This window comes from Cavenderia fasciculata, assembly GCF_000203815.1.
Source record: "Cavenderia fasciculata unplaced genomic scaffold Scf_Dfasci-G-o-80e12.f1-5, whole genome shotgun sequence".
Lineage (NCBI taxonomy): Eukaryota > Evosea > Eumycetozoa > Acytosteliales > Cavenderiaceae > Cavenderia > Cavenderia fasciculata.
Genome location: NW_004457735.1, coordinates 415,597 through 440,030, shown reverse-complemented (window position 1 = coordinate 440,030; position 24,434 = coordinate 415,597). Strand labels below are relative to the sequence as shown.

Sequence of the window (24,434 nt, the reverse complement as noted above, 5' to 3'; positions counted from 1 at the left end):
ACTTTCTCCCTGAAAAGGAGATCTTTGTGATCACGTGTTTCAAATATCTATCTCAACGGTGTCTGTAGTTGACAATGACTTGAAGTCAAAATAAGCAATGTATGTATTAAATAAATAATTTATTTAATTTTATTATTGTTAGTGTATTGTATGTTGTTGTGATTATAAAGGGGGAAAGGCAATGATATGATATACCAAGTTTGATTGATTGATTGTTGTTGATTTATGTGTGGGGGGGACATATATATACATGGCGGGTAGAGTGGGATATGAGAGAAGAAGAAGAAGATGACGTACTTCATCTTTTTTGTTTTCAAAAAGGTGATTGATCGATGGATGTATGGATGGATGGACGGTTGAAAATAAATGAAGATTGTCAATTATTATTAAGTTATTATTATTATTAAGTTATTGTTATTGATTTGATTTGATTTGATTGGAATGATTATTTTTTAGATGAAGGAGAAGTAGTAGTGGTGGTTGTACCAGCAGCACCAGTTTGAGGAGTTACAATGGGTCGAGTAAAGACCAACTCGGCACCAAACTTTTTAGATTCATTACGACGAATGACCACATATTTTTTGATTTGGTCGTTCCAGTGTGGCAGTGGATGTGATTGTGGGGCTTGAGTGATCCATGGATGGGCGAGTGACATCTTGGCAGAGTAACGTTTGGAGGGGTCGACCGTCAAGAAACAATTAATAAAATGTTTGGCTTCTTTTGATATATTCTTCCAATAGTCGTCTGGGAAATCATAACTAGCATTCAAAATACTCTCAAACAACTTTCTAATATCGTCACTGTAAAATGGTGGGAATCCACACAACAAGATATAAGCAATCACTCCAACTGCCCACATATCAACTGCTTCCGAATAGGCAGTTGGTGCATTACTAATATTATTTAATACTTCTGGAGCTAAAAAAAAAAAAGTAAATTAAATAAATATTAATATTCATCCATCTTTTTCTTTTCTTTTTCTTTTTCTTTTTTCTTTTCCTTTTCTTTTCTTTTCCTTTTCTTTACATACCAACATAAGATGGAGTACCACAAGTAGTTTTCATAAATACATCATCGGCAAGGATTTTAGAGAGACCAAAATCAGATAGTGCAATAGTTAGATCACTTTCATTTTTCAAAAGGAGATTCTCTGGTTTGAGATCACGATGTACGATACCCATGCTATGTAGGTATTGCAAAGATTCGAGTAATTGTTTGACAATGGTTCTTGCTTCCTTTTCTGTGAATGATTTCTTTTCCATGATCTTGTCAAACAATGGACCACCAGTCACCAACTCTACCACCAAATAAATCTTATCCGTCGATTCAAAGTATTCATACATTTTAACAATATCTATAGATAATTATCAAACAACAAGTTATTGTTAGCAATAGTAACATTAACAAACATAACATAATAAAACATACTTGGATGATCAATTTTCTTCATGATTTCAATTTCAGTTTGAAGTGCAGCCTTTGATGAAGACTTTCTATCAATTACTTTCATAGCCCATTGTTTCTTTGTCTTCTTTTCTGTAACCAAATAAACAATTGAAAAGGCTCCTCTATATATTTATAAAAAAAAAAAAAAAAAAGAAAAAAAAAGTATAAATTAGTCAAAGTACTACTTTTGATTGATCTTTCATGTGATCGAAAGATAGATCAAATTGCAAGATCACCAACTATAGTAGTGTTTGTATTTGTATATATAATACATAGATAGATATAACATACCTTCCCAACTCTTTGTGTAATTCATAATCTGATAATGGCATTCTTTATATGTATATATCTTCTTTATATATATATCTTGTTGATCTCTTATCTATCTATCTATCTAGATTTGTAATAAGTTAGTTATTGTAATAGTAATAGTACTAATAAAAGTGATTCTATTTAAATCAACAACAATGTAAATGTAAATGTTTTGATTTAAAGAAAATAAAAGAAGAAGTGTGATTGATTATATATATTTATATATGTGCTTTAAAAACCCAAACTCAAAAAGGGTAGGGTGGATCTTCCCTTTACCCCCAACCAAACCCAAAAAACCTTGCACCCAACCAAGTTTTAGCAAAAACAGAGGTGGTTGTGTCTGACACAAACACCAAACTTGGTCGGGTGCAGACACTCACACACACACAGATCAGAGTGCCTCACCAAACTTAGATCGTACTGTCTTGACTTTGGATTACTCACTCTCGCAACACAACACTTTTCAACATCTCTATCTCTTTGTCGTAAAGTCGATATGATGATCTTCAAACAAACACATCTCTCGATCGTGAACGACAACGATTATTATTAACCATCTTCATTGTGCGTGTCGATATCGATCTTCACACACACACACACACACACAAACAAACAAACGCAAGTCGGTTCTCGTAGTTGGGTTCATTCATTCGTGTGTATAAGACAAATAAGATCTTTTACTGTTGACAGTGCAGTGATGTGATGTGATGCATTTATTTAATTTAATTTAATTTAATTTAAATTATTGATAAGTGATTAGATAATATGGATATGATAATGCATTATCATAAGAGATATAGACAGTACTTCCGTTTGTATGACCAGATACAGTATCGTATCTCTCGTTTTGCGAGTTTGGTAGGTATGGTGGGATTCTGAGTCGTTCTGCGGCACATGGGAGCGAATTACCGGTCAACACCAAGGCAAGAATAAATTGTCTTTGGTTTGCTTTGGCAAATGAGTAGTTGTGAGAATAGGAAGCATTGACAGCAAAATAGTTTCCATTTCCCCACATACATTGGTCATTTGAGAATCTAAAATCAAATCCATCGCTACTATGACATATCATTGATGGATCTGTAGTTCTAGTTCCATGGAATAGTTCAAGTTCATTCTAATTGAAAAATAAATAAATAAATAAATAAATAAATAAATTGATTAATAAATATATTATACTTATATATATATATATATTAGTTACATACAGGTGATACATTTTTTAATTTTAATAATTCTTGTCTTTGATAAAACTTGATAAAAACTTCTTCATTTTGAATAAATTGAATGTTTGTAATGGTAGTGTTTGGCATTGTTAGATTCATTCTTTTTTGGATTCTATCCCATTCCGTTCCTCTTGATAAATTGGTATAACACTTTTTATGATCTTTGTTCCATAGAGGGGGGTATTGCATGGCTTGTGATTGAGTTGAATGTTCTAGAATGAGGATTTGGATTTCAGATACCTTGTTTTGTAGACCTTCCAATGTGTATCCACCAGTGCTACCACCATTGATGACCTCTACCTTTTTCATGATCACACCCAAATCTTTGGCAGTACTCATAATCATCATTTCATCATCAGCTCCCAAGTTCTTGTCCACTTTGATGCTCTTTCTATTCTCCAAAATAATCTTTTTAAATTCCTCTTTAAACATCTTGATTGATTCCAATTTACCAATAACCTTAATTTTCAACAATTTAGTTGTTGAATTATTATTATTATTATTATTATTATTATTATTATTAATGTTTTGTTGATTGATTTGTTGTGGGAAATATCTATTGTCAGTTGTAGTTGTTGTTGTTGTTGTTGTTGTAGTAGAAGGATTAGATAATTGTGTTCTAGTTACAAGACGATGGGTGTAAGGATCTTTGGTTCTAACTTGATACCATGAAGTAGGCTTATTATAATCTGGGAATCGTACATAATAGTTTGTTCCATTCTTAATACCATGCAGATCACCAATAACCTCGAGAGATGGTTTTCTTGCATTATAAGCTGCTTCGATTTGTTCTGCTTGATCTCTATCGTATGGCATCATCTCTCCATTGTTTTCTTGCCATTTCCAAGTGTATAGAAGAGGGGTTTGAGCAACCACGTTATTTACAGTATAATCAATGCTCTCCCTTGATATTGACTTGATTTGAGTCGGGCTACCAAAAACTGGTTTTGGCTTTTGATGTGCATCTAGTGCACTTTTTAGAGTAGAGAGAGTGTCGTTGTTGATATCAACAAATCTAATCTCTTTGAGATTTTTGGCCGAGCCTTCAAGGAATTCGATTGCGATTGCAATCATTATTGGTGCAGAATCTTTGATATTGTATCCAAAGATACCTGAGCTAATGGCTGGTAATGCAACAGATTCGACCCTATGCATCTCTGCTAGGTGAAGGGCTGAATGTATGGTATTCTTTAGCAACAACTCTTTTTTGGCTGCTTCACTTGGAATTGATAGGTTTGGACCTACACAATGGATGATATGTTTACATGTGGGGATATTGTATGGCGAGGTAAGGATTGATGATCCAACCCGCACCAGACCATGGCGACTGACGTATTTGTTACAATAAGATTCTAGGTCTGGACCTGCAGCCTTTGCGATTGATGCTGCAGCACCGCCACCATGTTGAAGATCAGAGTTGGCAGGGTTGACAATAGCATCTACTTGCTCTTTTTCAATTTGTCCGTATTTGATTACAAGTGTTCTTTTGTTTGACAGTGTCAAACTCATCGGTGCTTCACGGACTTGTTGTTGTTGGGGGTTGGTAATGGTGTCGGTGTCAACAAGTTCAATAGATACTTCACATTTCTTTTGTAAATTAGAGTTGTGTCTTTGAGTGGTATCAAAGAGAATATCATGTTCGTTTTGATCGATTGTGATTGATTCTGATATCATTGAAGCTTCAATCTTTTTCTTTTCATCCAATATACTTTGATACACCTTGGCCACACCTTTGGGCTCTCCCATCACCGTAGCTGTATAATCATTATTATTAAACTTGACTGAAACATCTCTTTCTCTAAACACAATTCTTGATGCTACCATTAACTAAATAGATTATAAATGTTAAAAGTTGTTACATTTTTTATACTTTGATTTAGTTTTTACATACTTTATAAATAATACATTTAAATTCAATACGTTTTGTATCCTTGGGTTGATTTAAAAGTAAGTCTTGAAGTTGTTTTTCAACAGACTTGGCATCTTCAATTGACTCGGCAGTGATTCTAATTACGTCGACGTCACTGATAATGTTGGCATTGAAATCTTGTTCAATTTGTTCTTTTAAACCTGTCTTGTCAATGATCAACATTCTAGTCAATTGCTTGATATTGTCTGGTCTTGATTCAATCTGAACAAGTGCGTCACTATAAGACTTGATTTCTTGTGCAAGATTGGTAGCATCATCTTTGTTTCCATAGGCAACCAGTGTCTTGAAATTGATTTTAAACTCTTCAAACTTTTTGTAGTGGAGTAATACTTGTACAGTCGAGTCTTGATTATCAGCAATACGCTTTATAATAGATTGGATTCTGGCAGCCAACAACTTCACCTTTATCTTGAAATCATCTTGTAGTACAATTGGAACAGCTTTGAAATTCTCCAGTGTTTGGTCTAAATATTGGTGTACCTCATTTACCTTTTCAGAGGTCCCTTGAATGGATACAGTCGACGCAGAGTCTATCACAGATGCAATACGCTCCATTCTAATACTTGGATATTTAATTTGAATATCTTCAAATATTTTCTTTTGACTTAAATAGTCTGCTTCAAATGGTTCCAATTTATATTCTTTCATTACCTAATTATTAAATATTAAATAATAAATAATATTAATAATCAACAACTTTGATTGTATTAGAGTTTATATCAATATATATATATATATTACATACAGTTTTAATCTTTAATATAAAATTTTTAATTTTGGATTCCATTTCGGCTAGTGCCGTTTGATTGACTGCTTCAATGATGATTGCAGCATTGGTTCTAGTCAGAAAGTAAACTTGTTTGTCACTTTTAAATTCTGTAAAGACAGGTCCCTTTTCATCTTCGTTTAGAGGTACTGTAGTTTTACATTGTGAAAGATAATGGAGGTATTGAACCATAGCTTGAATATCTTTTGGATTGGTACTTGTGATATAAAAATCAAGTTTATCTTTTGGTTGTTCCTCTTTGATTGGACTTTGAACAAAATTATCTGATTTCTTTTTATCATTTTGTTGTTGAGTATAAATATAATCTCCACCTTTCCAATGTGGATTATCAAAACTATTCCAACAAACATGAAGCTAAAATAAATAAATAAAATAAATAAATAAATAAATAAACAAGTAATGAGTATAATAATAATCAATCTCATCTCTTACTTACCTTGTGGAATCTAGCTTGAGTTATAATATGTTCGCGATAAAGATCGGATGAGAATGGAAGTTTGATTTCAACACATTCAGAGCGAATGGTATTGATATGGTCTTGAACAATCTTTTTAATCTCTTTACAATGTTCTCCTGAAATGGTGATAGTACCATCCTTTTTTACAAGCTCTCCAATATGACCCTTTAGTTGTTGTTGGGCCATTGCATCAGCCCATCTTTGTTGTTGCCCAAAAAATTCAAACTTGAGGTATCCCCAAAGTTGCTTGTTATAGTTGATCTTTACTTGTTGTTTTTTCTCTTTTTTCTTTTTTTGTTTTGAGGCTTCAACAACACTGCTGGGGTCAGCCTTTTGTTGAACCAATGAGTCTGGGGATTTTCCTCCTACCACTGTTGGAGCATAGGATGATGGGGCAGGGGTGGCGGTAGAGGATGATGGAACAGAGTTGGTTGAGGATGGAACAGGGTTGGTGGAGGTTGTGGATGATGGAGGTGTGGAGATGGAGGTGTTAGAGGAAGATTGAACAGAGTTGGTGGGGGATGATACAGAGGATGATGGAGCAGGGGTGGTGGTAGAGGAAGATGGAGCAGGGGTGGTGGTAGAGGAAGATGGAACAGAGTTGGTTGAGGATGGAACAGGGTTGGTGGAGGTAGTGGAGGTGGTAGAGGAGGATGGGGAAGTGGTAGAGGTCGATGGCTGTACTGGAGATAGAGAACCATTTAACCATGCAGTGATAATGTTATCAGCTTCAGTCCAACCAGTTTGGTTTAGAGCATGGAGCGTAAAAGAGTTAACTTTGTCTTGAAGAAAGGCATTGGAGTTTTCAATCGATTGTTGAACCTTTACACCAGACGATATCAATGACAAGAGTGATTGGTACGATGTTGTAGGAGGGTTACTAACAGGTACCATCGATCGAGTGATTTGATCCTTGATTCTAGTGACGTGAGAAGAGATACCGTGGAATGAGATGGTGATATCCTTTAATTGATTAAATTCAATTGAATGGGTAACCTCTACGATAAATGTTACATATTTATCGGTAGCATTACGAGTCTCTAAACGATTGGCTATGACCAATGCCACATCTTTGTATACATCGTAAAGATGGATTGTTTCAGAACCCCAATCACTAACTAGTCCAACTACTTGTTGAGTGACCTGTTGTTTGATAGTCTCATCTTCACCAACTGCAACTGTAATGTCTAATCTTTCCCCTTTTGCTTCAATTTTGAGACCATCATACGATCTCTCCAACTCTTTAATACTATCTATTCTTTTTTCAAAGATAAACTTTATCTTTGATGATCCTAGATGTTGTTGAAGAGAAACATTTTGTTGTTGTTGTGGAAGAGGTAAATCTCTGTTGTTCTGATTGTTTGGTTGAAAAGGTGGAGCGTCAGATCTCATAGTTTTGTCTTTTTTTTTTTTTTTAATTAATGTTAACAAGTTATAATAATAATAATAATAATATTTACAAGATATATAGATAGATAGATAGAAATAGATAAAAGTATACAAATAAATTTGGGGGGGATAATGTTCATCTTCAAAATGAGTCTTCATTCTCTTTTAAGCAGGGAGATTGACAGACTGTTGTTGTCTTTTTTTTTTGATCCTGATTTGGTGGTGTGATTTCCCCAATAATTTTTGATCAGTGGAGGGGGGATCGATAGGTGTAATTGCGATCCTCTAGATATTTTACGAGATGTTTGCAACATTTTGCAATAGAACAAATATTATATTATAAATATATGCATTACATTGATTTAAAAAGTATGGAAAATCATAATATATATTTTTTTTTTAAAGTGATGGTGATTAGATTGGCTTTTCCTCTTCCTCATCTTCATCTTCCCAAGTTGGGAGGAGGAGGATGTGAGATGTAATCTTGTTTTAGGTTGTTGGTTGTGGCGTATGTGTAGGAGTCCTCTGATCTTTCAGAAAACTTGTCGTCTCTGGTCAAAAGGGTGGACTTCTCAACTTCAACTGGCTTTAAATTTAGTTGATGTTGACCAGCGGCGTCTGGGGCAATCAATTCTCTCTCTTTTTCCATTACCTTAAATAAATAAATAAGGTATTAATTATTATTCTTATTATATAAAACCAGTCAAAACTTTACTAATAATAATAATAATAATAATTCTACATACTTTTTTCAATGAAGCTAAATAACTTTTAATTTTAGATTCCATTTCATTAAGAGTACTTTCAGTTAATGTTTCAATGACGATTGCAGACTTGGTTCTCGTCAAAAGTACATGTTCATCACTTTTAAATTCTGTAAATACAAATACCTTCTCTTGCTCACTTAGAGGTATTGTAGTTTTACATTTTGAAAGATAAATGAGGTATCTAGCAGTATCTTGAATATCTTCTAGATTGGTACCTGTGATATAAAAATCAAGTTTTTGGTATTGATCCATTCCTTTGATTGTACTACTACCACTACCACTACCAATATTTTGAGATATAGTTTTCGTTAAACCTCCTTGTCTCTGTTTATCAGGTTGTAGGTAAAAATTATAATCTCCACCTCTCCATTCTTGTGGATTATAAAAATTATTCCAACAAACATGAATCTAAATAAATAATTAAATAAAAATAAACAAATTAATAAATTAATTATTAGTTACCTTATTTTAGTATTGTATGTATGTTTAATCTCTTACCTTTTTAGATCTAGCACGAACCATAAGATGATCCTTATACATTGAATAGGAAAAGGGAAGTTTGATTTCAACACATTTAGAGTGAATGACATTGATATGGTCTTGAATAATCTTTTTAATCTCTTTACAATGTTCTCCTGAAATGGTGATAGTACCATCTTTCGTGGGGTTTTCAAATCGACCCTTTAGTTGTTGTTTGTCTCTTGCATCTACCCATAACCTTTGTTGATTAAAAAATTCAAACTTGAGGTATGGCAAATATTGTTTGTTAAATGTAGCCTTGACTTGTTGTTTTCTTCCAGTAGTTTCCTTTTGTTGTTGTTGCTTTTGTTGTTGTTGCTTTTGTTGTTTTTGTTGTTGTTGTTTTTGTTGTTCTTGTAGTTTTTGTTGTTGTTCTTGTAGTATTTGTTGTTGTAATTGTTGTTGCTGTGGGACAAAAACAGAGCTAGGTTTGGTATTTGGCAGAACCAATATACCTGGCACAGATTTCCCTACTCCTCCCACCAATGATGATGGAGTAAATGGTGGAGAAGATGAAGAGAGTGTAGAAGAAGTGGAAGAAGATGGTACAGAGGAAGAGGATGATGAAGCAGATGAGGAAATGGAGGAAGGAAGGGGAGCAAAGGAGACAGAACGGATAGTATTGGAAGAAGAAATGGAGGAAGTGGTCATGGAGATGGTGGGGATAGGAGAGGTCATTGAAATTGTTCCATTTAACCATGCATTGATAATATTATCAGCTTCAGTCCAACCAGTTTGGTTGAGAGCGTGTAGTATAAAAGAATCAACTCTATCTTGAAGAAAGGCATTGGAGTTTTTAATAGATTGGTGTAGTTTGACACCTTGGGAAGATGATATCAATGCATAGAGTGATTGGTATGTAGCTGTAGTAGGAGGGTGACTAACAGGTACCATTGATCGAGTGATTTGATCTTTGATCCTATTAACATGAGGAGTGATACCGTGGAATTGAATGGTAACATCTCTTAGATGTTCAAATTCAATAGAATCTGCAACATGTACTGTAAATGTAACATTTATCGGTTAAACTACGAGCCTTTAAACGAGTAGATATGGTCGATGCCACCTCTCTATAAACATCGTATAGATTGATTGTTTCAAAGCTCCATTCAGCAACCATTCCAACTACCTGTTGAGTAACTTTTAGTTTGTTTGTACATCTTTATCAACATCGATGTCAATGTCTAATCTTTCACCTTTTGCTTCAATTTTGAGACCATCATATGATTTCTCCAACTCTTTAATATTATCCAATCTCTTTTCAAAAATAAACTTTATCTTTGATGATCCTAAATGTCTTTGGATTTGCATCATATTTTGTGGTTGTTGTTGTTGTTGTTGAGGAGGAAAAGGAATCAATGGTTGTACAACATTTTGTGTTTGAGCTGTAGTTGATGTTGTTGTTGATATCGTCGACGATGTCGCTTGTGCTACATTTGGTTGTTGTTGTTGTTGTAATGCTTGCAATAATACTACACCTCCATTATTACTACTATTACTACTACTACTATTCTTGCTCACGAATGCTTGTCTCCATTAAATTTTGTATTCAAGAAGAGAAGACGGTTCTAAAAAGTTTAATTGAAATAAAAAATAAAATAATACCAGAGAGAGATATATTAAAGGAAGTAGAGTAAGCTACAGCAGGTGGTTTGCGTGCGGCGTAAATCTTTATCTATTTGCTTGCTTGACCAAGGGGTGAAATCATTGTAGGGGGAAAATGATTGAATTTTGTTTTGATATGATTTGATTTGATTGGGTTTAGTTAGTATAGATCTATACTGATCTATAATTGGATGATGGAGTAAGTATTCTTTATTATTTTATTTATGTTATTTGAGACACATTCATTTAATGTCAAGATAGATGGGATGGGAGAGATTGTTTTGACCTTTTTTGTTCAAAGGTGTTGTTTGGATCAATCCCTAAAAACATAAATATCTGGGGTCTTTTTGATACGCGCGTATCAATAATTGATAGAACCCAGTATCGGAGCCAAAACAACAACAAACAATGTAACCCTCACTCCAAGACAATGCCATCTTTAATATATTTCCGATGAGGCAGAGGATACGGTTGTTTAAGGAGTCAGGCAAGAGGAATGAGAAGGAGTGAGGGTTGAGTGCACCGTTCGGCAAGGAGTCCTCCTTCCGTTTCTTGCCGACAGTTAATCACTTAATTGATCTTGTGTGACACAAAATCAATCCTTCTTCAAAAGAGCAGTCATTGTAAATATTATAATTATAACAAAGAATCAATACCCGCAGAAAAAAAAAAAAAAAGAGATAAATTCAAACAAATAAATAAATAGATAAAAGAGAAGAGATAACTAGATATCTTATAATATTTAATTAAAAGTATTTATAAAAAAATAAATAAAAAAATAAAAAACAAATTAAAATAAAAAAAAGAGACAGAAAAAGAGATATAAGAACGCGCACATATACACACAGATAAAATATGTATATATATATATGATATAGACAAACAAACAAACAAACATGTTTAATTTCACAACACACACCCCTCTACTCCATCTCACCTTTATAAAAATATCGGACACACCCCCTCCTCTCCTTTAATCATGATGATGAACATAATGGAGGGTGGGGGGGGGGTAGGCTAGCAAAGAACGAATGATGGGTATTATTATTATTATTATTGAATATATATATAATGTATATCTGTATCTATCCATCCGTTCATTCGTTCATTCATTCATTAAAAGAGAGAGAGAGACAAGAATAGAATAGCGCAGTTACCTACCTACCTATCTGTCCAATCAACTCATAATCAATCAAATCAATTATCTCTTTTTTCAAATTTGTTTGTTCAAAATATCAACAAATATCAATCAATCAATCAATCAATCATTAAGAGAACAGGAATAATAAAAGAGAGAGAGAGAGTAGTAGTATTTCTATCTTATCCCTCCCTCATCTTTACTCCCCGACCCATTTCAAGAAGTAGTAATATTAAATATTAATTTATTTTAATATTATTATTATTATTATTAGTACCTACCTACTCTATTATTCTAGCTACCACCTCCTAGGTTGTATACAAACATATACAACACATCAAACATACAATCGATTGTTTGTTTGTTTGTTTGTAAATTAATTTCTTTTAATTATTAAACAACAGTCAACAGTAATTATTCAGTCAAAAGACACCAAGATACCAAAGGATGGCAACCAAGTTGGTATCACATACATCATCATCATCACTAAAGGATGATAATAATAATAATGGGAAAAAGGTATGTACAGATTGATAGATTCACATTTAAATCGAAATTAAATTTAATTAACTGATCAATTAATTCTTCTTATATTCCTGTCTTGTTATTTATTTATTATATTATATTATTTAAATAATTTATAATTTACTTTATAGTACTTGAAAGAAACAAATAATATAGTAGATTTTGACAAGGAAAAGGAGAGAAACGATGATACTGGATGGGATTTTGGTGGAACGATCAATACAAATACATTGCACAAGAACGACAAGAAGAGTGGACAATTGATTGATGAGATATCCGATTTGAGGGACGTCTTGCGAAGATCTGTCATTGGACCGTTGTCAAGAGAGATGATAGAGACCTCTGAAGACTTTACTCACTTTACCGAAGAACAAGAAAAACTATCAAAATTATCAAGACATCAACAATTACAATTACAACAACAACAACAACAACAAAGACAAAAGATGAATAGTGTTCATGCTGGATCTTCAGCTGACATTGTAGATGATGCACATGGTAGCAGTCATTACAACAACAACAACAACAACAAAGATATAGTGTATGATTCATTATTGGAAGATTTGGCAAATAATTTGGCTGCATTGGATCATCATGACCATCAATCTATTTCATCTACCTCGCCTGCTTCTAATGCACCCATCATCTCTACACCAACCAAGCCGACACCAACTACATCTGCATCTGCATCATCAGAGGCAACAGTAACCATTACAAAGGAAAAGTTAATCAATCTAATGAAAGAGTATAAAAAGACAAAGGATAATCTTAAAGACCATTCATCGCATATTCAAGAGATGGACAACCAATTAAATGAAGTCAAGGGTGACTTGGAATTAAAGAAAAAGAAGATTCAATTACTTAAAGGTGCCGGTGCAGGTGGAGGTGGAGCAAGTGGAGGTACTGGTGCACCAGTTGATATTGATCAATATCAACAAACGTTTATAACAACTAAACCACAACAGATCCAGAGGACTGCTAATACGGCTGCCACAGCAGCTGGTCAGGGACAAGGACTGGATAAAAAGATATCTCCAGTGATTGGAAGAATGAAGTCACACTCAATATCAACATCTACCAATAATTTACATCAACCTTTGCAACAACAACCATCACTATCTCAATCACAACAACAATCTCAACCACAACCACTTAAAAGAGATAGTCAACTCAACTCATCAATTAATAATTTATTGCAAACTGCTCAGACTGGTGTGATTACAGATGACATTAATACAAAGATTATCGAGGTACTGAATACTGCCAAGTACCGAATAGAGAGGGTACAGTTTAAGAACCGTGTGTTGTTGACGAGCTCGTTGCATAGTCTGTCGACAGAAATACACTCGATCTTGGAACGTCGTGTGACAAAGCGTCAAGTGAATGCCGAACTGCGTCAGAATGCAGCGATTGTGGCAGACTGCGATGCCATCAAGACAACGGTCACCAACTTTATGAATGAATTGGAGCGTCAGAAACAAGGTGTAGAGAGCCAGTTGGAAGAAGCACACAAGAAGAAACTATCGTTCAAGACCAAGGCTGAAAAGTCGCGTCGTGTAATGGAGCTAGATCGCCAACACCGTCAAATTGAAAGTGCCATCTCATTCCTCAAGATTGAAAAACGTAGTGTTCGTGAATTAAGAGACCGTTTCGTATCGGTGTGTAATGATGTGACACGGTTATACGAAGCTTGTAACACTATCGAAAGGGACTTGTCTAAATGGGATATAGAGTTGGAACGTATCTATCTTAAAGTAAAAGACGGAATCTTTTCCGATTACTTTAAGTTGCATCCAGTGTTCCAGTCGTGTTCGGCGCGTATTAAAGATCACGCAGGGGTCAAACAAGATTTGGTACGTGAGTTGGCTAGAAGAGAGGCGTCGCGTATCGCATCGGAGATTTATGTGTCGGGTATCTCACAGATTCTCGAGTGTGGCACCGACCTCATCACCGATGAGCGTATGGTCGACGTTGCACGTGTGCGTGGACTTGAGCATCAAGTACATATGCTCTACCACGCCCTGCATGACCAGCAGACTGTCAAAACATTCAACTCTATCAATAACACGAGTATTCAGAACCTAGAGCAACTACAACATCAACACCAACCTACCTACTCTTCATCTCCTCAACACTCACCTCCCATGCTATTTAACCAACTCCACGCAACCTCTGAAAAAAAGACAAATTCTATTGGAAGTAGTTCTTCATCTGGATCATCTCATAATCTACGTGAACAACAACAACAACAACAGGTCAACAACAAGCCAATGAGTCCGGTTACTCAACATCATAGAGCATCCAGTCCAATTCCAATTTTGGCCAACTCTACTGGTGGTGGAGATCGTGCATCATCTCCTCTACAACAATCCATGCACCATCAGCATCAATCATCTCCCAATAGTTTTACAAGTATAGCAGTTAACAAGCCGACAAATATGAATACCAATACCCCACCACTAACTGGGTACAAGACTGGACTGGTAGTATTATCAGGATCAGGATCAATTCCAAAACCTCTACCTAATCCACACACCAACACCAACACCCAATATCAACCATCTCCACCAAAAGACAACTATAACAATTATAACAACAATGTGATTGTGAAGCCCGAACAAGCATCTCCATTGGTTAAACCAGTATCAATTAAACCAGATTCACCATCAATCAATAATATTAATAGTAATAGTAATAACAACAAGTCATCACCAGTTATATCAAAAGCACCACCAACACCTATTGTAATATCAGCAATTGATCAATCACCAAAACAACGTAGTCAATTATCAAATATGAATATTTCTTCTTCCTCTTCATCAGACAACAATTCAAATACTGGTCAAATACAAGGATCATTGGTAATGGAAACAATGATTAAAAAGTATGATGTATTATTCCCATTTGGCCAACGTAGTTCATCATCACCTATATTGGCAAAGACAGCCACTTATTTGGATGCATTGTCAGAGTTGACAGCAGAAGGTTTGATTCAAAGTGCAAACATTGCCTCTGGATTTGAAGGAAAGTTTTATAGTGATTCATTAAAGGTTAATGGAACTGCAATGAAAGCAGATCAAGTTGATGTTTACATGACATCTGAATTGCTAAAACATTTCTTTAGAGAATCAAATGATCCATTTATTACAAAACAAGCTTATCAAGAATGGTTATTAGCTGAAAGTATGTAAACATTAATAATATTAAAATGTTGGGATAATTTAATTCATTTATTCATTTATTAATTTCTATTTTCTATTACTTTTTCAGAAATTGAAGAATTAGATAAAAGATTAAATGCAATTAAATTAATGATTATTAAAATAACAGATGAAAATAGATCGATTTTAGCATCACTTTTGAAAACATTACATAATGTTGTAAAGTCATCCAATAATAATAATAATAATAGTGAATTGGTATCTGCTATAGCTCGTTCCTATACTTGTCTCATTTTAAGATCAAATTAATAACTCCTTGTAAAGATAAATAATACATACATACATACACACCAACCACACACACGCAAAGTAACATTATCATTTTGGTACCCAACAACAAATATAAAATATAAACTATAAACGAATAAATATGTATATATATATATATGTAATTACATAATCAACATGTTTCTCTTTGCTCTTTTTTATTTCATGATATTTATATTTCTCATGGATGGGGAATACGATTAATGAATTAATCTTTAAAAAATAATGGAATGTATTTATTTAACTGGTTTATTATTTAAATTAGGATAGAGTCATTAAAAACTCGTGGAGACTCGAACTGATCTCGTAAAGTACGTTGGGTATAGCATATTGTTCAACTTGATAGGTATTCAGATTGACCATACAAATTTCAAGGAGTTTATAATCTTCAACACTCGTTGAAAACATGGCTAGATATCCATTGATATTATCGATTACAAAATATATATAGGCATCGAATGGAGCGGCGTTGCCATTTGGGATGGTGGCTAGTAGTGTCGAATTGTTTCCAACAATATCTACTTCAAATATAAATGATGGGCAAGAACCAGTTTCAGCATATAGTCCAGCGTAGAACTTGGAGTTGTATTGATACATCACAATCGAGTAGTAACAGGTATTGGGTATATCAAATTGAATGATGTGTGACGATGTATCTCCAGTCACCGTGTTGTAGGTGGCAACTACCATCTGACTTAATTGATTTGCTACTTGGCTTGTACCACCAAGATAAAACATATTGGTTGTTTCATTGTACGATGATTGTATATACCATCCTGTACCTGGTAAACTTATTACATCTCTAAATAATAATAATAATAATAATAATAATAATAATAATAATAATAATCATTCATTAGATTTCTAATCTTCCGCTGGACAACAAGATAGATATACATAATAGCAGACAATAATTAACAAAAGTTGAAATATATGGAAATAGTTACTCTTTTTGTTGATTATAATCAAATTTTAGCAATACTGGATATCCTTTATAATCGGCATTCAAGTAAACTATATTGTTGATTGAATCATATGTTGCCATCTGAACATCCCATTGGTAATACATTTGTTGAAACTTGATATCAATGAATGACTTTTGGACAAGAGTATTGGTCTAAACATGTGACAAAAGGAAGAGATATAGAAATAGAGAGAGTATTATTATTATTCTGATCATTATTGTTGTTGGCAATAATGATAATACGTACGACTACATTATACGACCAAATGATTGGAATATAAGATTCACCAACATCTGTAATATTACCGCCAATCAGTAGAAATTCATCACTAGTTGATGTTGGTTGAATAACACCATTCAATTCTACCAAATCTCCATTGAAAAAATCGATGGGGTGCGAGCTGATAAGATCTCCACTCGATATGTTGAGAGCATAATACTCTGAATCTGTTGTAAAAAAAAGTACCATCACTTGAAATCATTCAAATGATTATCAAGTACCAACTATTCAACACCCAACAACCTATTCATCCTTTGATCATACTCTCAAGATTTGGATATTGTGAAGATGAAATTCATCTTTTAAACGATAACTTGTTGGGATCAATTAGAAATCTTCCATCATACCCTATCACCAAGATTAAAGACACATTAATGGCAGCAAGTAAGAATGGATTGGTCAAGGTTGTGCAATGTTTGCCATCATTTGATTTTGGCGGTTTTGTAGATTCATTCACTGAAGCTGCCAAAAACAATCAATTCAAAGTGACAGATTATTTGGCAAGAGAATGCTTTTCAAAGAATACTAATATTCTTCAAGGTGCTCAAGATGACAAAAAAATTAAACTTTTAAATGCATTGTATTATGTCAGTAGTGATGAAACTCGATTTGAATCATATTGGAATGATTTTAAAGCACTCACAACCAACTCCAAGATGGTCTCTCAATTATTAACACTGCCACCATTCTACTCAACATTTAATCGTTGTCAAATATCCAATGTGATTGACTGGACCCTTAAAAACTACTCAAGATTTTATGATGGTCCTGAAAGAGATCAATATCAAATGCAACCATTACAATTGTCCAATCCAGACAACACCACCGACTACTATCTACATCCATTCAACACCTACTATATCATCTCTAAATATAAACATGATCCACAATTCAATCAAATAATCAATTTTAATGATTTTGATATCAATCAATTTTATTTTAATAATATTAGGTTTGGTTTGATTCCTCTCCACTAAACTATGAGTTAGTTTTACAAATAGATTTATAAATTAATAAATTAAATAATTTTTGTTTTAAGAAGATATTTTTTTTTTTCAAAGAGACAAAATAATGATGAAAAAAAAACAAGTGCACTTCATTTCACTTTTATTTATTTATACAAATAATGTATAGTAATAGTAATAATAGTGATAGTGATAAAAGAAGAAGTGAGTACTTTAAAGGTATACTCAACAACAAGTATCTAAGAACAAAGATATTCAATCATGTAGAGATCATTCATCACAGAATCATTAATAACGATGATAAGAATCATTACAAACTAGCACTCAAATCAAATCAGATAATGACACTATGTGAATGTATCAAAGTAAATAGAAGTGATCTATTCATTAAACACTTTGATAGTGTATATCAATCAATGTTGTCATACTCTAATGAAAAGGAGTTTAGTTTTAATGTATGTAATTTTATGATGATGATGATCATACATAATATAAATCAATTCTAACAACAAGTCTATATATGTAGAGTCAAGTATTTGAAAAGATATTGAAAACTATATTTGAATACGATGGACATGTTGAATTAGAATATTTGTTGAAAAGGTTTGGAGGAATAGAGATGACCAAACTCAGATCGATGATGCTTCGAGTTGGTTTCGTCATCCCACCGATTGGTTTGTGTCGGCTTTTAATTCAACAAAACTATCATTTAAAACTCGATATGAATGATAAAGATGTCTTTACCTTTGTTGGTAATCTTACAAAACATGTTATGATGAATGGTGATTTGGAGATGTTTGATAGAATTTGTAACGATTATTTTGATCATACCATCATCAACCAAAATCTTATTTTTTATCACCATTGGGGATCATTCAAAGATTTAATCAACAAATTAAATAATCAACAACAACAACTACACACAACCAACAACAAAGATAATAATAATATTCAATCAAAGTATATTAAAATATTCTATATGGTCAACAAATTAATAGGATACGGTATAGATTTAAGATCAACATTATTTGTGGATGCTTTGGAAGGTGGTAATAATCAAGAGATTATAAAATGGATAAAAGATAGTTTTGATGAAAAAGAAAGTTTTGTGAAACTATTTCAACAATCTCAAGTTCTTACTCTAATTGAAAGATATGCAACAACCAATACACTTGAATTAATAGAATTCAAACTTGAATCACCACGACTATTGTCAATAGACGCAGCTCAATTTGGAAACTTGGACTTTCTAACATACATGTATGACATGAAAGAGTACAATTATCTATTTGGAAATGGACAACTTGAGGCATCATTGACTGAAGGACACTTGGAATGTGCTAATTTTTTAGTGACATGTGCAGTCAAAGAAGGTGCAGAAGTAGAATTTGGAGACATTCATCCATCAATCATGTCATTGGATCTTGTTAAAAGGTTGGTTGATAGTCAATGTCAAATGTTGGATTTTGATGGATTGATTGAATCAGCTATCGAATCAAATCAACCTGAAACTTTAGAGTTTATCTTTTCACAGTTGGAAAATGTAGACTCTCAGATGAGAGAAGATTTTTCTATTTATACAAGACTTGTCTTGTTGTCTCTTAAAATAGATAACCCAAAAATCACTGAAATATTGTTGGACAAGTTATTCTCTGATCAACCTCCTCAAACCTTTCATTTAAATTCCAAAGGGAATGATCTATGTTATGGTCCACTATTATCACTTTTCAACAAAGGTCATTCTATAGAAATACTTCCTCTTTCAAGGAAAAAAAGACTATCAAAAGTCACACCACAAGCTGTTCAATTATTAATCGATCGTCTATCGATTGAAAGTGTACCACCATGGGTGATACTTGCATCAATCCATCATCCAGATTTTAATGACTACAAGTTGTTGAAAGATACAATATCACTCATCAATCAATACCCTGAAGAAGAGGTGTACCAATATAAAAAACTTCAATATTTATATTCAAATGGTTTGATTAAAGTTATTGAATGTTTTGGAGACTGGATTTGGGAATTTGGAGACTCACTTTTTAGAACGGCATTGGAGTACAATCAAATTCAAATGGCACTATACATTAGTCAATTAATCAGTTCTCGCTTCCAACAACTTGATGATTACGAAGGTATCTTATACTCTTTACTCGATATAGATAATGATCAAGACTTTGAAATGATTTGGGATGCATTAAAACCTTTTACAACCAGCTCTTCTCATGTGATTCATGCCATCATGTCAGTGAACAATTTTGTATATTCACAACGACACCGAGTCACCAACACAATCGATAGAGTCATCAAACATTATACTCGATATTATAATGGAGCAGCAGAGAAAGGTCAATTCAAAATGACACCAATCAAAATTACCAATGAGCATGGTGGATGTCTTCATTTCAACCATCTCTATAACAATTACAGAGATTGTCCAGTCATTGATTTCACTGATTTCAATGTAGACTCATATCTTGAAGATAATCATAAAGAAGGTATCTTCCCATTCACAAAAAACAATTAAATAAAAATAATAATAATAATAAATTAAATAATTTTTGTGTAGCAAAGAGGCACAAGATGAAAAAAAAAAACCGTATTCACTTTTTATTTCTAAATAATGTATAGTAATAATAGTGATAAGATCAATAATCATAGTGATAAAAGAAGAACTGAATTCTTTAAAAGTATACTAAACAATAAGTATCCAAGAACAAAGATATTTAAAGATGTTGAGATTATTCATGACATGTTGTACTCATGTGATGGTGGTCAAGGTCAACCGATGATCTACAGATTAAAGTCACATGAGATCATTAGTTTAGAAGAATTTATCATTGTACATCGTACTGATCTTAAATTAAATCTTTTTAATTATTAACACAGCCACCATTCTATCCAACATCTAATCGTAGTCAAATATCCAATACTATTGATAGAGTCATCCAAAACTATTCAAGATTTTATAATGGTCCTGAAAGAGATCAATATCAAATGCAACCATTGCGATTGTACAATCCAAACAACATCCACACCAGTCGAGATCCATTCAACACCTATTATATCATCTCTAAATATAGACATGATCCACAATTCAATCAAATAATCAATTTTAATGATTTTGATATCAATCAATTTTACAACAAAAATCAATCAATTGGATTAATTCCATTTATCTTTGAATAAATAAATAGTGCATATTGTTATTAGTTTATTTTGTTTTGTTTTTTTTGCCCAACCTGTTAAAGTCTTTTGAAATTAAAATAAGTGATGATCATTTTGTGTTAGAGAATGAATAGAGATAGTAATAATAATAGTAGTAATACAGATCAAAGAAGAAGTGAATACTTTAAGAGTATACTCAATAGCAAGTACCTGAGAACAAAGATATTCAAAGATGTAGGGATCATTCATCACAAGTTGTATTGTCGTCAAGGTCAACCGATTATCTATAGATTAAAGTCACATGAGATCATTAGTTTGAAAGAATGTATCATTGTAAATCGTACTGATCTATTCATCAAACATTTTGATCAAGTTTTTAAATCAGTTAACAGAGATGTATGTACTTTAAAAGAAAGAGAGTCACCCATCAATATCGTACACTGAAGTGAATTAGCTAATATTCAATTAATCAATATAGCAAGATAACTTCAATAGTTTACTAATCACAGCGTTAAAGTATGAAAACAAAACAGCATTTGATATGTTGATAGAGAGAGCCGGAGAATTGCCCCATTCTATTTTAAGAAATCAATGGAGACCAACCAAAAGTAGTCTTTCTATTCTCATGAATCACATCACATACTTTCAACCAACTGGTTATGCTCATCTTGTTCTTTGGTTACCTGTAACAACAGGTGATTTGGAAATGTTTGATCATATATGCCAACTCGTTCTTGATCCTGTTCCCAATGGAACTCTGATCTTTCCTTCATATGGTTATTGTGACCATCTCCCATTTTCATTTAAACATGTAATCAACAAATTAAATCAACACCAACAACATACAACTAATAATAATAATAATAATGAATCAAAATATGAAATAATATATTATATGGTCAACAAATTAAAGGAATATGGTATGGATATAAGAGGTAATTTATTTGTAGATGCATTGAAATGTGATAATAATCAAGAGATTATTAAATGGATAAAAGATAGTTATGAAAAAAAAGAAGGGTTTATTGGTTTGTATGGTAGATATCAACATTTAAAACAAATTCAAAAATATGCATCAACTGAAACTTTAAAGTTGATTGAATTCAAACCTAACAGAGAAAATAGTTTCAGCTGATGGAAACATTGATTTCCTCAACTTTGTGCTCCCTATTTTAGAGCAAGAATCATATTCTTTCTCTATAATGGTCCAAACAGCTTTGGACAAGGGCCATTTGGAATATTTTAATATTTTAATACAAACCATTGAACGTATAGTAATCGGAATTCATTATTATGGTCGTATCAAAGTCGAAAGCGTCAACCCATCTATTATGACATTCAATCTTGTCACTAGATTGTTTGCGAATCAATATCTACAAGTTTCAGTCACCGAATTGGCTCTGATAGCTATCAAGGCCAAACAATTTGATATTTTACAACACATACTCAATCTTTACAGGGCTCAAGAAGGATATTTGGACACGAATAGATTGATTTTTGGAGCATTGTGTATTGATGATACAACTAATATAGAGTATCTATTGAATAGATATTACAACAACGATGATGATGCAGAACCAACTACAAGATCCAAATCATTCCAAGTGACAACTGACAATATTTGTGATATGATGCCTCAACCACTTGAATATTTATATTCACTTGGTCATTCACTAGACATTAGAATGGAACAATCTCAAAGTGTGTTGGCAATATTAAAACAAGAAAAAAAAGTACCATCACTTGAAATACTTCAATTGATTATAAAGTATCAACCAATCGCCACTATTCATCCGAGTGATATACTCTCAAGATTTGGATATTGTGATGATGATATTCATCTTTTAAAAGATGCTTTGTCATTGGTATCAGATATTGCATTCTATGACATAAAACGAGACACATTAATTAAAGCAAGTAAGAATGGATTGGTTAAAACTGTCGAATGTTTGGTATCGAATGTTCATAGTTTTGAGGATTCATTCTCATCAGCAATCAAATACAAACAAATTAAAGTTGCAAAGTATTTAACCAATGAATGCATTTCTCTTGTTCATTTTATTGAAGAAGAAGAAGAAGAGGATGAAATCATTACACCAGAAGCAGAAGAAGAGGTTTACAACAACCTATTTTCTGAATTTTTGGGTGGTTCAGGTCAATCCAATAAAGAGATATGGGAAACTATTCATGCCAGGATATTACCATCATTTTACTATATTGGAGACGACGAAACATTTGAATCATTTTGGAATGATTTTAAATCATTCTCTACAACCAACTCATCGGTGGTCTCTAAATTATTAGAAGAGTCGCCATTTGATACAAGATATTATCGTCGTCAAATATCCAATACAATTGATCGGATCATACTAAACTATTCAAGATTTTATAATGGTCCTGAAAGAGATCAATATCAAATGCAACCATTACAATTGCCCAATCCATCACATCCATTCAACACCTACTATATCATCTCTAAATATAGACATGATCCACAATTCAATCAAATAATCAATTTTAATGATTTTGATATCAATCAATTTTATATTAAAAATAATAATCTTTTAATTGGTATTATCCCATTATAAAATAAAAAAGAATTTAATAAAATAAATATTATAATTGTCGGTCATGATCTTCATCAAAAAAAAACAAATGATCATTTTGTTCTTTCAGACAATGAATAATAGTAATAAAGATACAGATAAAAGAAGAAGTGAATACTTTAAGTTTATACTCAATAGCAAGTACCTAATGTAATAACTATATAGATACTTGGTAAATATATAATTAGTTTGAGAGGTATATAATAATATATAGATATATGAATATATAGATAGTGATAATGTCTTTAGATTAGATTGTAAATGATTATTTAATTATAATAATAAAAGATGATTAAATAGAATGAATAATATTATAGTAATAATGAATAATGAATATAGAATATATAATATAGAATGTCTCTTTATTGGATTATTCTAATCCTTTTTATAATTGTTGATCCACGACTAACTGACGATGGTTAGTCTTTAGTATTTTATCCAAAATAGTTTACATTTTTGACTTGTCCTAACCAGGATTGAGTATATTGAGTTCAATGAGATATCATTGATTTTAAACAATCTAGATCTAACATATAATGGTCCTGAAAGAGATCAATATCAAATGGAACCTTTGCGATTGTCCAGCTACAATACATTTGTCACTTATTATATCATATCTAAATATAGACATGATCCACAATTCAATCAAATAATCAATTTTAATGATTTTGATATCAATCAATTTTACAACAAAAATCAATCAATTGGATTAATTCCATTCAATTAAATTATTTTATCAACAAATTTATTCAAAGATAAATGTAATTAAATAATATAAAATTTGTTATTGTTAATTTTTGTTTTTTTTGCCTTTGACTCTCTAAAAAAAAACAAAGAGTTGATGATCGTTTTGTTTGTGTTAGGG

General features: G+C 32.5%; 9 protein-coding genes across 9 annotated transcripts; 5 read left to right on the top strand and 4 right to left on the bottom strand.

Annotated features, from left to right (window-relative positions):
- Positions 1-445: 445 nt before the first annotated feature.
- Positions 446-2,404, bottom strand: DFA_04992 (putative protein serine/threonine kinase; the record flags this gene model as incomplete). Its single annotated transcript, XM_004360656.1, has 5 exons — positions 446-918; positions 1,031-1,354; positions 1,429-1,568; positions 1,738-1,779; positions 2,373-2,404. The coding sequence occupies 5 exons, from the start codon at positions 2,402-2,404 to the stop codon at positions 446-448; spliced, it is 1,011 nt and encodes a 336-aa protein (XP_004360713.1).
- A 96-nt stretch (positions 2,405-2,500) lies between these two features.
- pARTg (U box domain-containing protein) lies at positions 2,501-7,547 on the bottom strand (the record flags this gene model as incomplete). Its single annotated transcript, XM_004360655.1, has 6 exons — positions 2,501-2,872; positions 2,964-4,808; positions 4,873-5,274; positions 5,401-5,562; positions 5,657-6,052; positions 6,135-7,547. 6 exons carry the CDS (start codon positions 7,545-7,547, stop codon positions 2,501-2,503), a joined length of 4,590 nt encoding a protein of 1,529 aa, XP_004360712.1.
- A 670-nt stretch (positions 7,548-8,217) lies between these two features.
- Positions 8,218-10,872, bottom strand: DFA_04990 (uncharacterized protein; the record flags this gene model as incomplete). Its single annotated transcript, XM_004360654.1, has 6 exons — positions 8,218-8,229; positions 8,291-8,719; positions 8,810-9,831; positions 9,860-9,959; positions 9,989-10,361; positions 10,790-10,872. 6 exons carry the CDS (start codon positions 10,870-10,872, stop codon positions 8,218-8,220), a joined length of 2,019 nt encoding a protein of 672 aa, XP_004360711.1.
- A 1,148-nt stretch (positions 10,873-12,020) lies between these two features.
- On the top strand, positions 12,021-15,568 carry DFA_04989 (uncharacterized protein; the record flags this gene model as incomplete). Its single annotated transcript, XM_004360653.1, has 3 exons — positions 12,021-12,092; positions 12,230-15,281; positions 15,369-15,568. The coding sequence occupies 3 exons, from the start codon at positions 12,021-12,023 to the stop codon at positions 15,566-15,568; spliced, it is 3,324 nt and encodes a 1,107-aa protein (XP_004360710.1).
- A 279-nt stretch (positions 15,569-15,847) lies between these two features.
- DFA_04988 (uncharacterized protein) lies at positions 15,848-17,032 on the bottom strand (the record flags this gene model as incomplete). Its single annotated transcript, XM_004360652.1, is given in 4 exon segments — positions 15,848-16,388; positions 16,534-16,664; positions 16,684-16,922; positions 17,017-17,032. The coding sequence occupies 4 exon segments, from the start codon at positions 17,030-17,032 to the stop codon at positions 15,848-15,850; spliced, it is 927 nt and encodes a 308-aa protein (XP_004360709.1).
- Positions 17,033-17,204: 172 nt separating this feature from the next.
- Positions 17,205-17,807, top strand: DFA_04987 (uncharacterized protein; the record flags this gene model as incomplete). The annotated part of the gene is made up of 1 exon (XM_004360651.1): positions 17,205-17,807. The coding sequence occupies one exon, from the start codon at positions 17,205-17,207 to the stop codon at positions 17,805-17,807; it is 603 nt and encodes a 200-aa protein (XP_004360708.1).
- Positions 17,808-17,956: 149 nt separating this feature from the next.
- DFA_04986 (uncharacterized protein) lies at positions 17,957-20,322 on the top strand (the record flags this gene model as incomplete). The annotated part of the gene is made up of 2 exons (XM_004360650.1): positions 17,957-18,250; positions 18,322-20,322. The coding sequence occupies 2 exons, from the start codon at positions 17,957-17,959 to the stop codon at positions 20,320-20,322; spliced, it is 2,295 nt and encodes a 764-aa protein (XP_004360707.1).
- Positions 20,323-20,418: 96 nt separating this feature from the next.
- DFA_04985 (uncharacterized protein) lies at positions 20,419-20,984 on the top strand (the record flags this gene model as incomplete). The annotated part of the gene is made up of 2 exons (XM_004360649.1): positions 20,419-20,637; positions 20,685-20,984. 2 exons carry the CDS (start codon positions 20,419-20,421, stop codon positions 20,982-20,984), a joined length of 519 nt encoding a protein of 172 aa, XP_004360706.1.
- A 105-nt stretch (positions 20,985-21,089) lies between these two features.
- DFA_04984 (uncharacterized protein) lies at positions 21,090-24,296 on the top strand (the record flags this gene model as incomplete). Its single annotated transcript, XM_004360648.1, has 6 exons — positions 21,090-21,359; positions 21,442-21,479; positions 21,549-21,991; positions 22,140-23,534; positions 23,800-23,826; positions 24,094-24,296. The coding sequence occupies 6 exons, from the start codon at positions 21,090-21,092 to the stop codon at positions 24,294-24,296; spliced, it is 2,376 nt and encodes a 791-aa protein (XP_004360705.1).
- Positions 24,297-24,434: the final 138 nt, after the last annotated feature.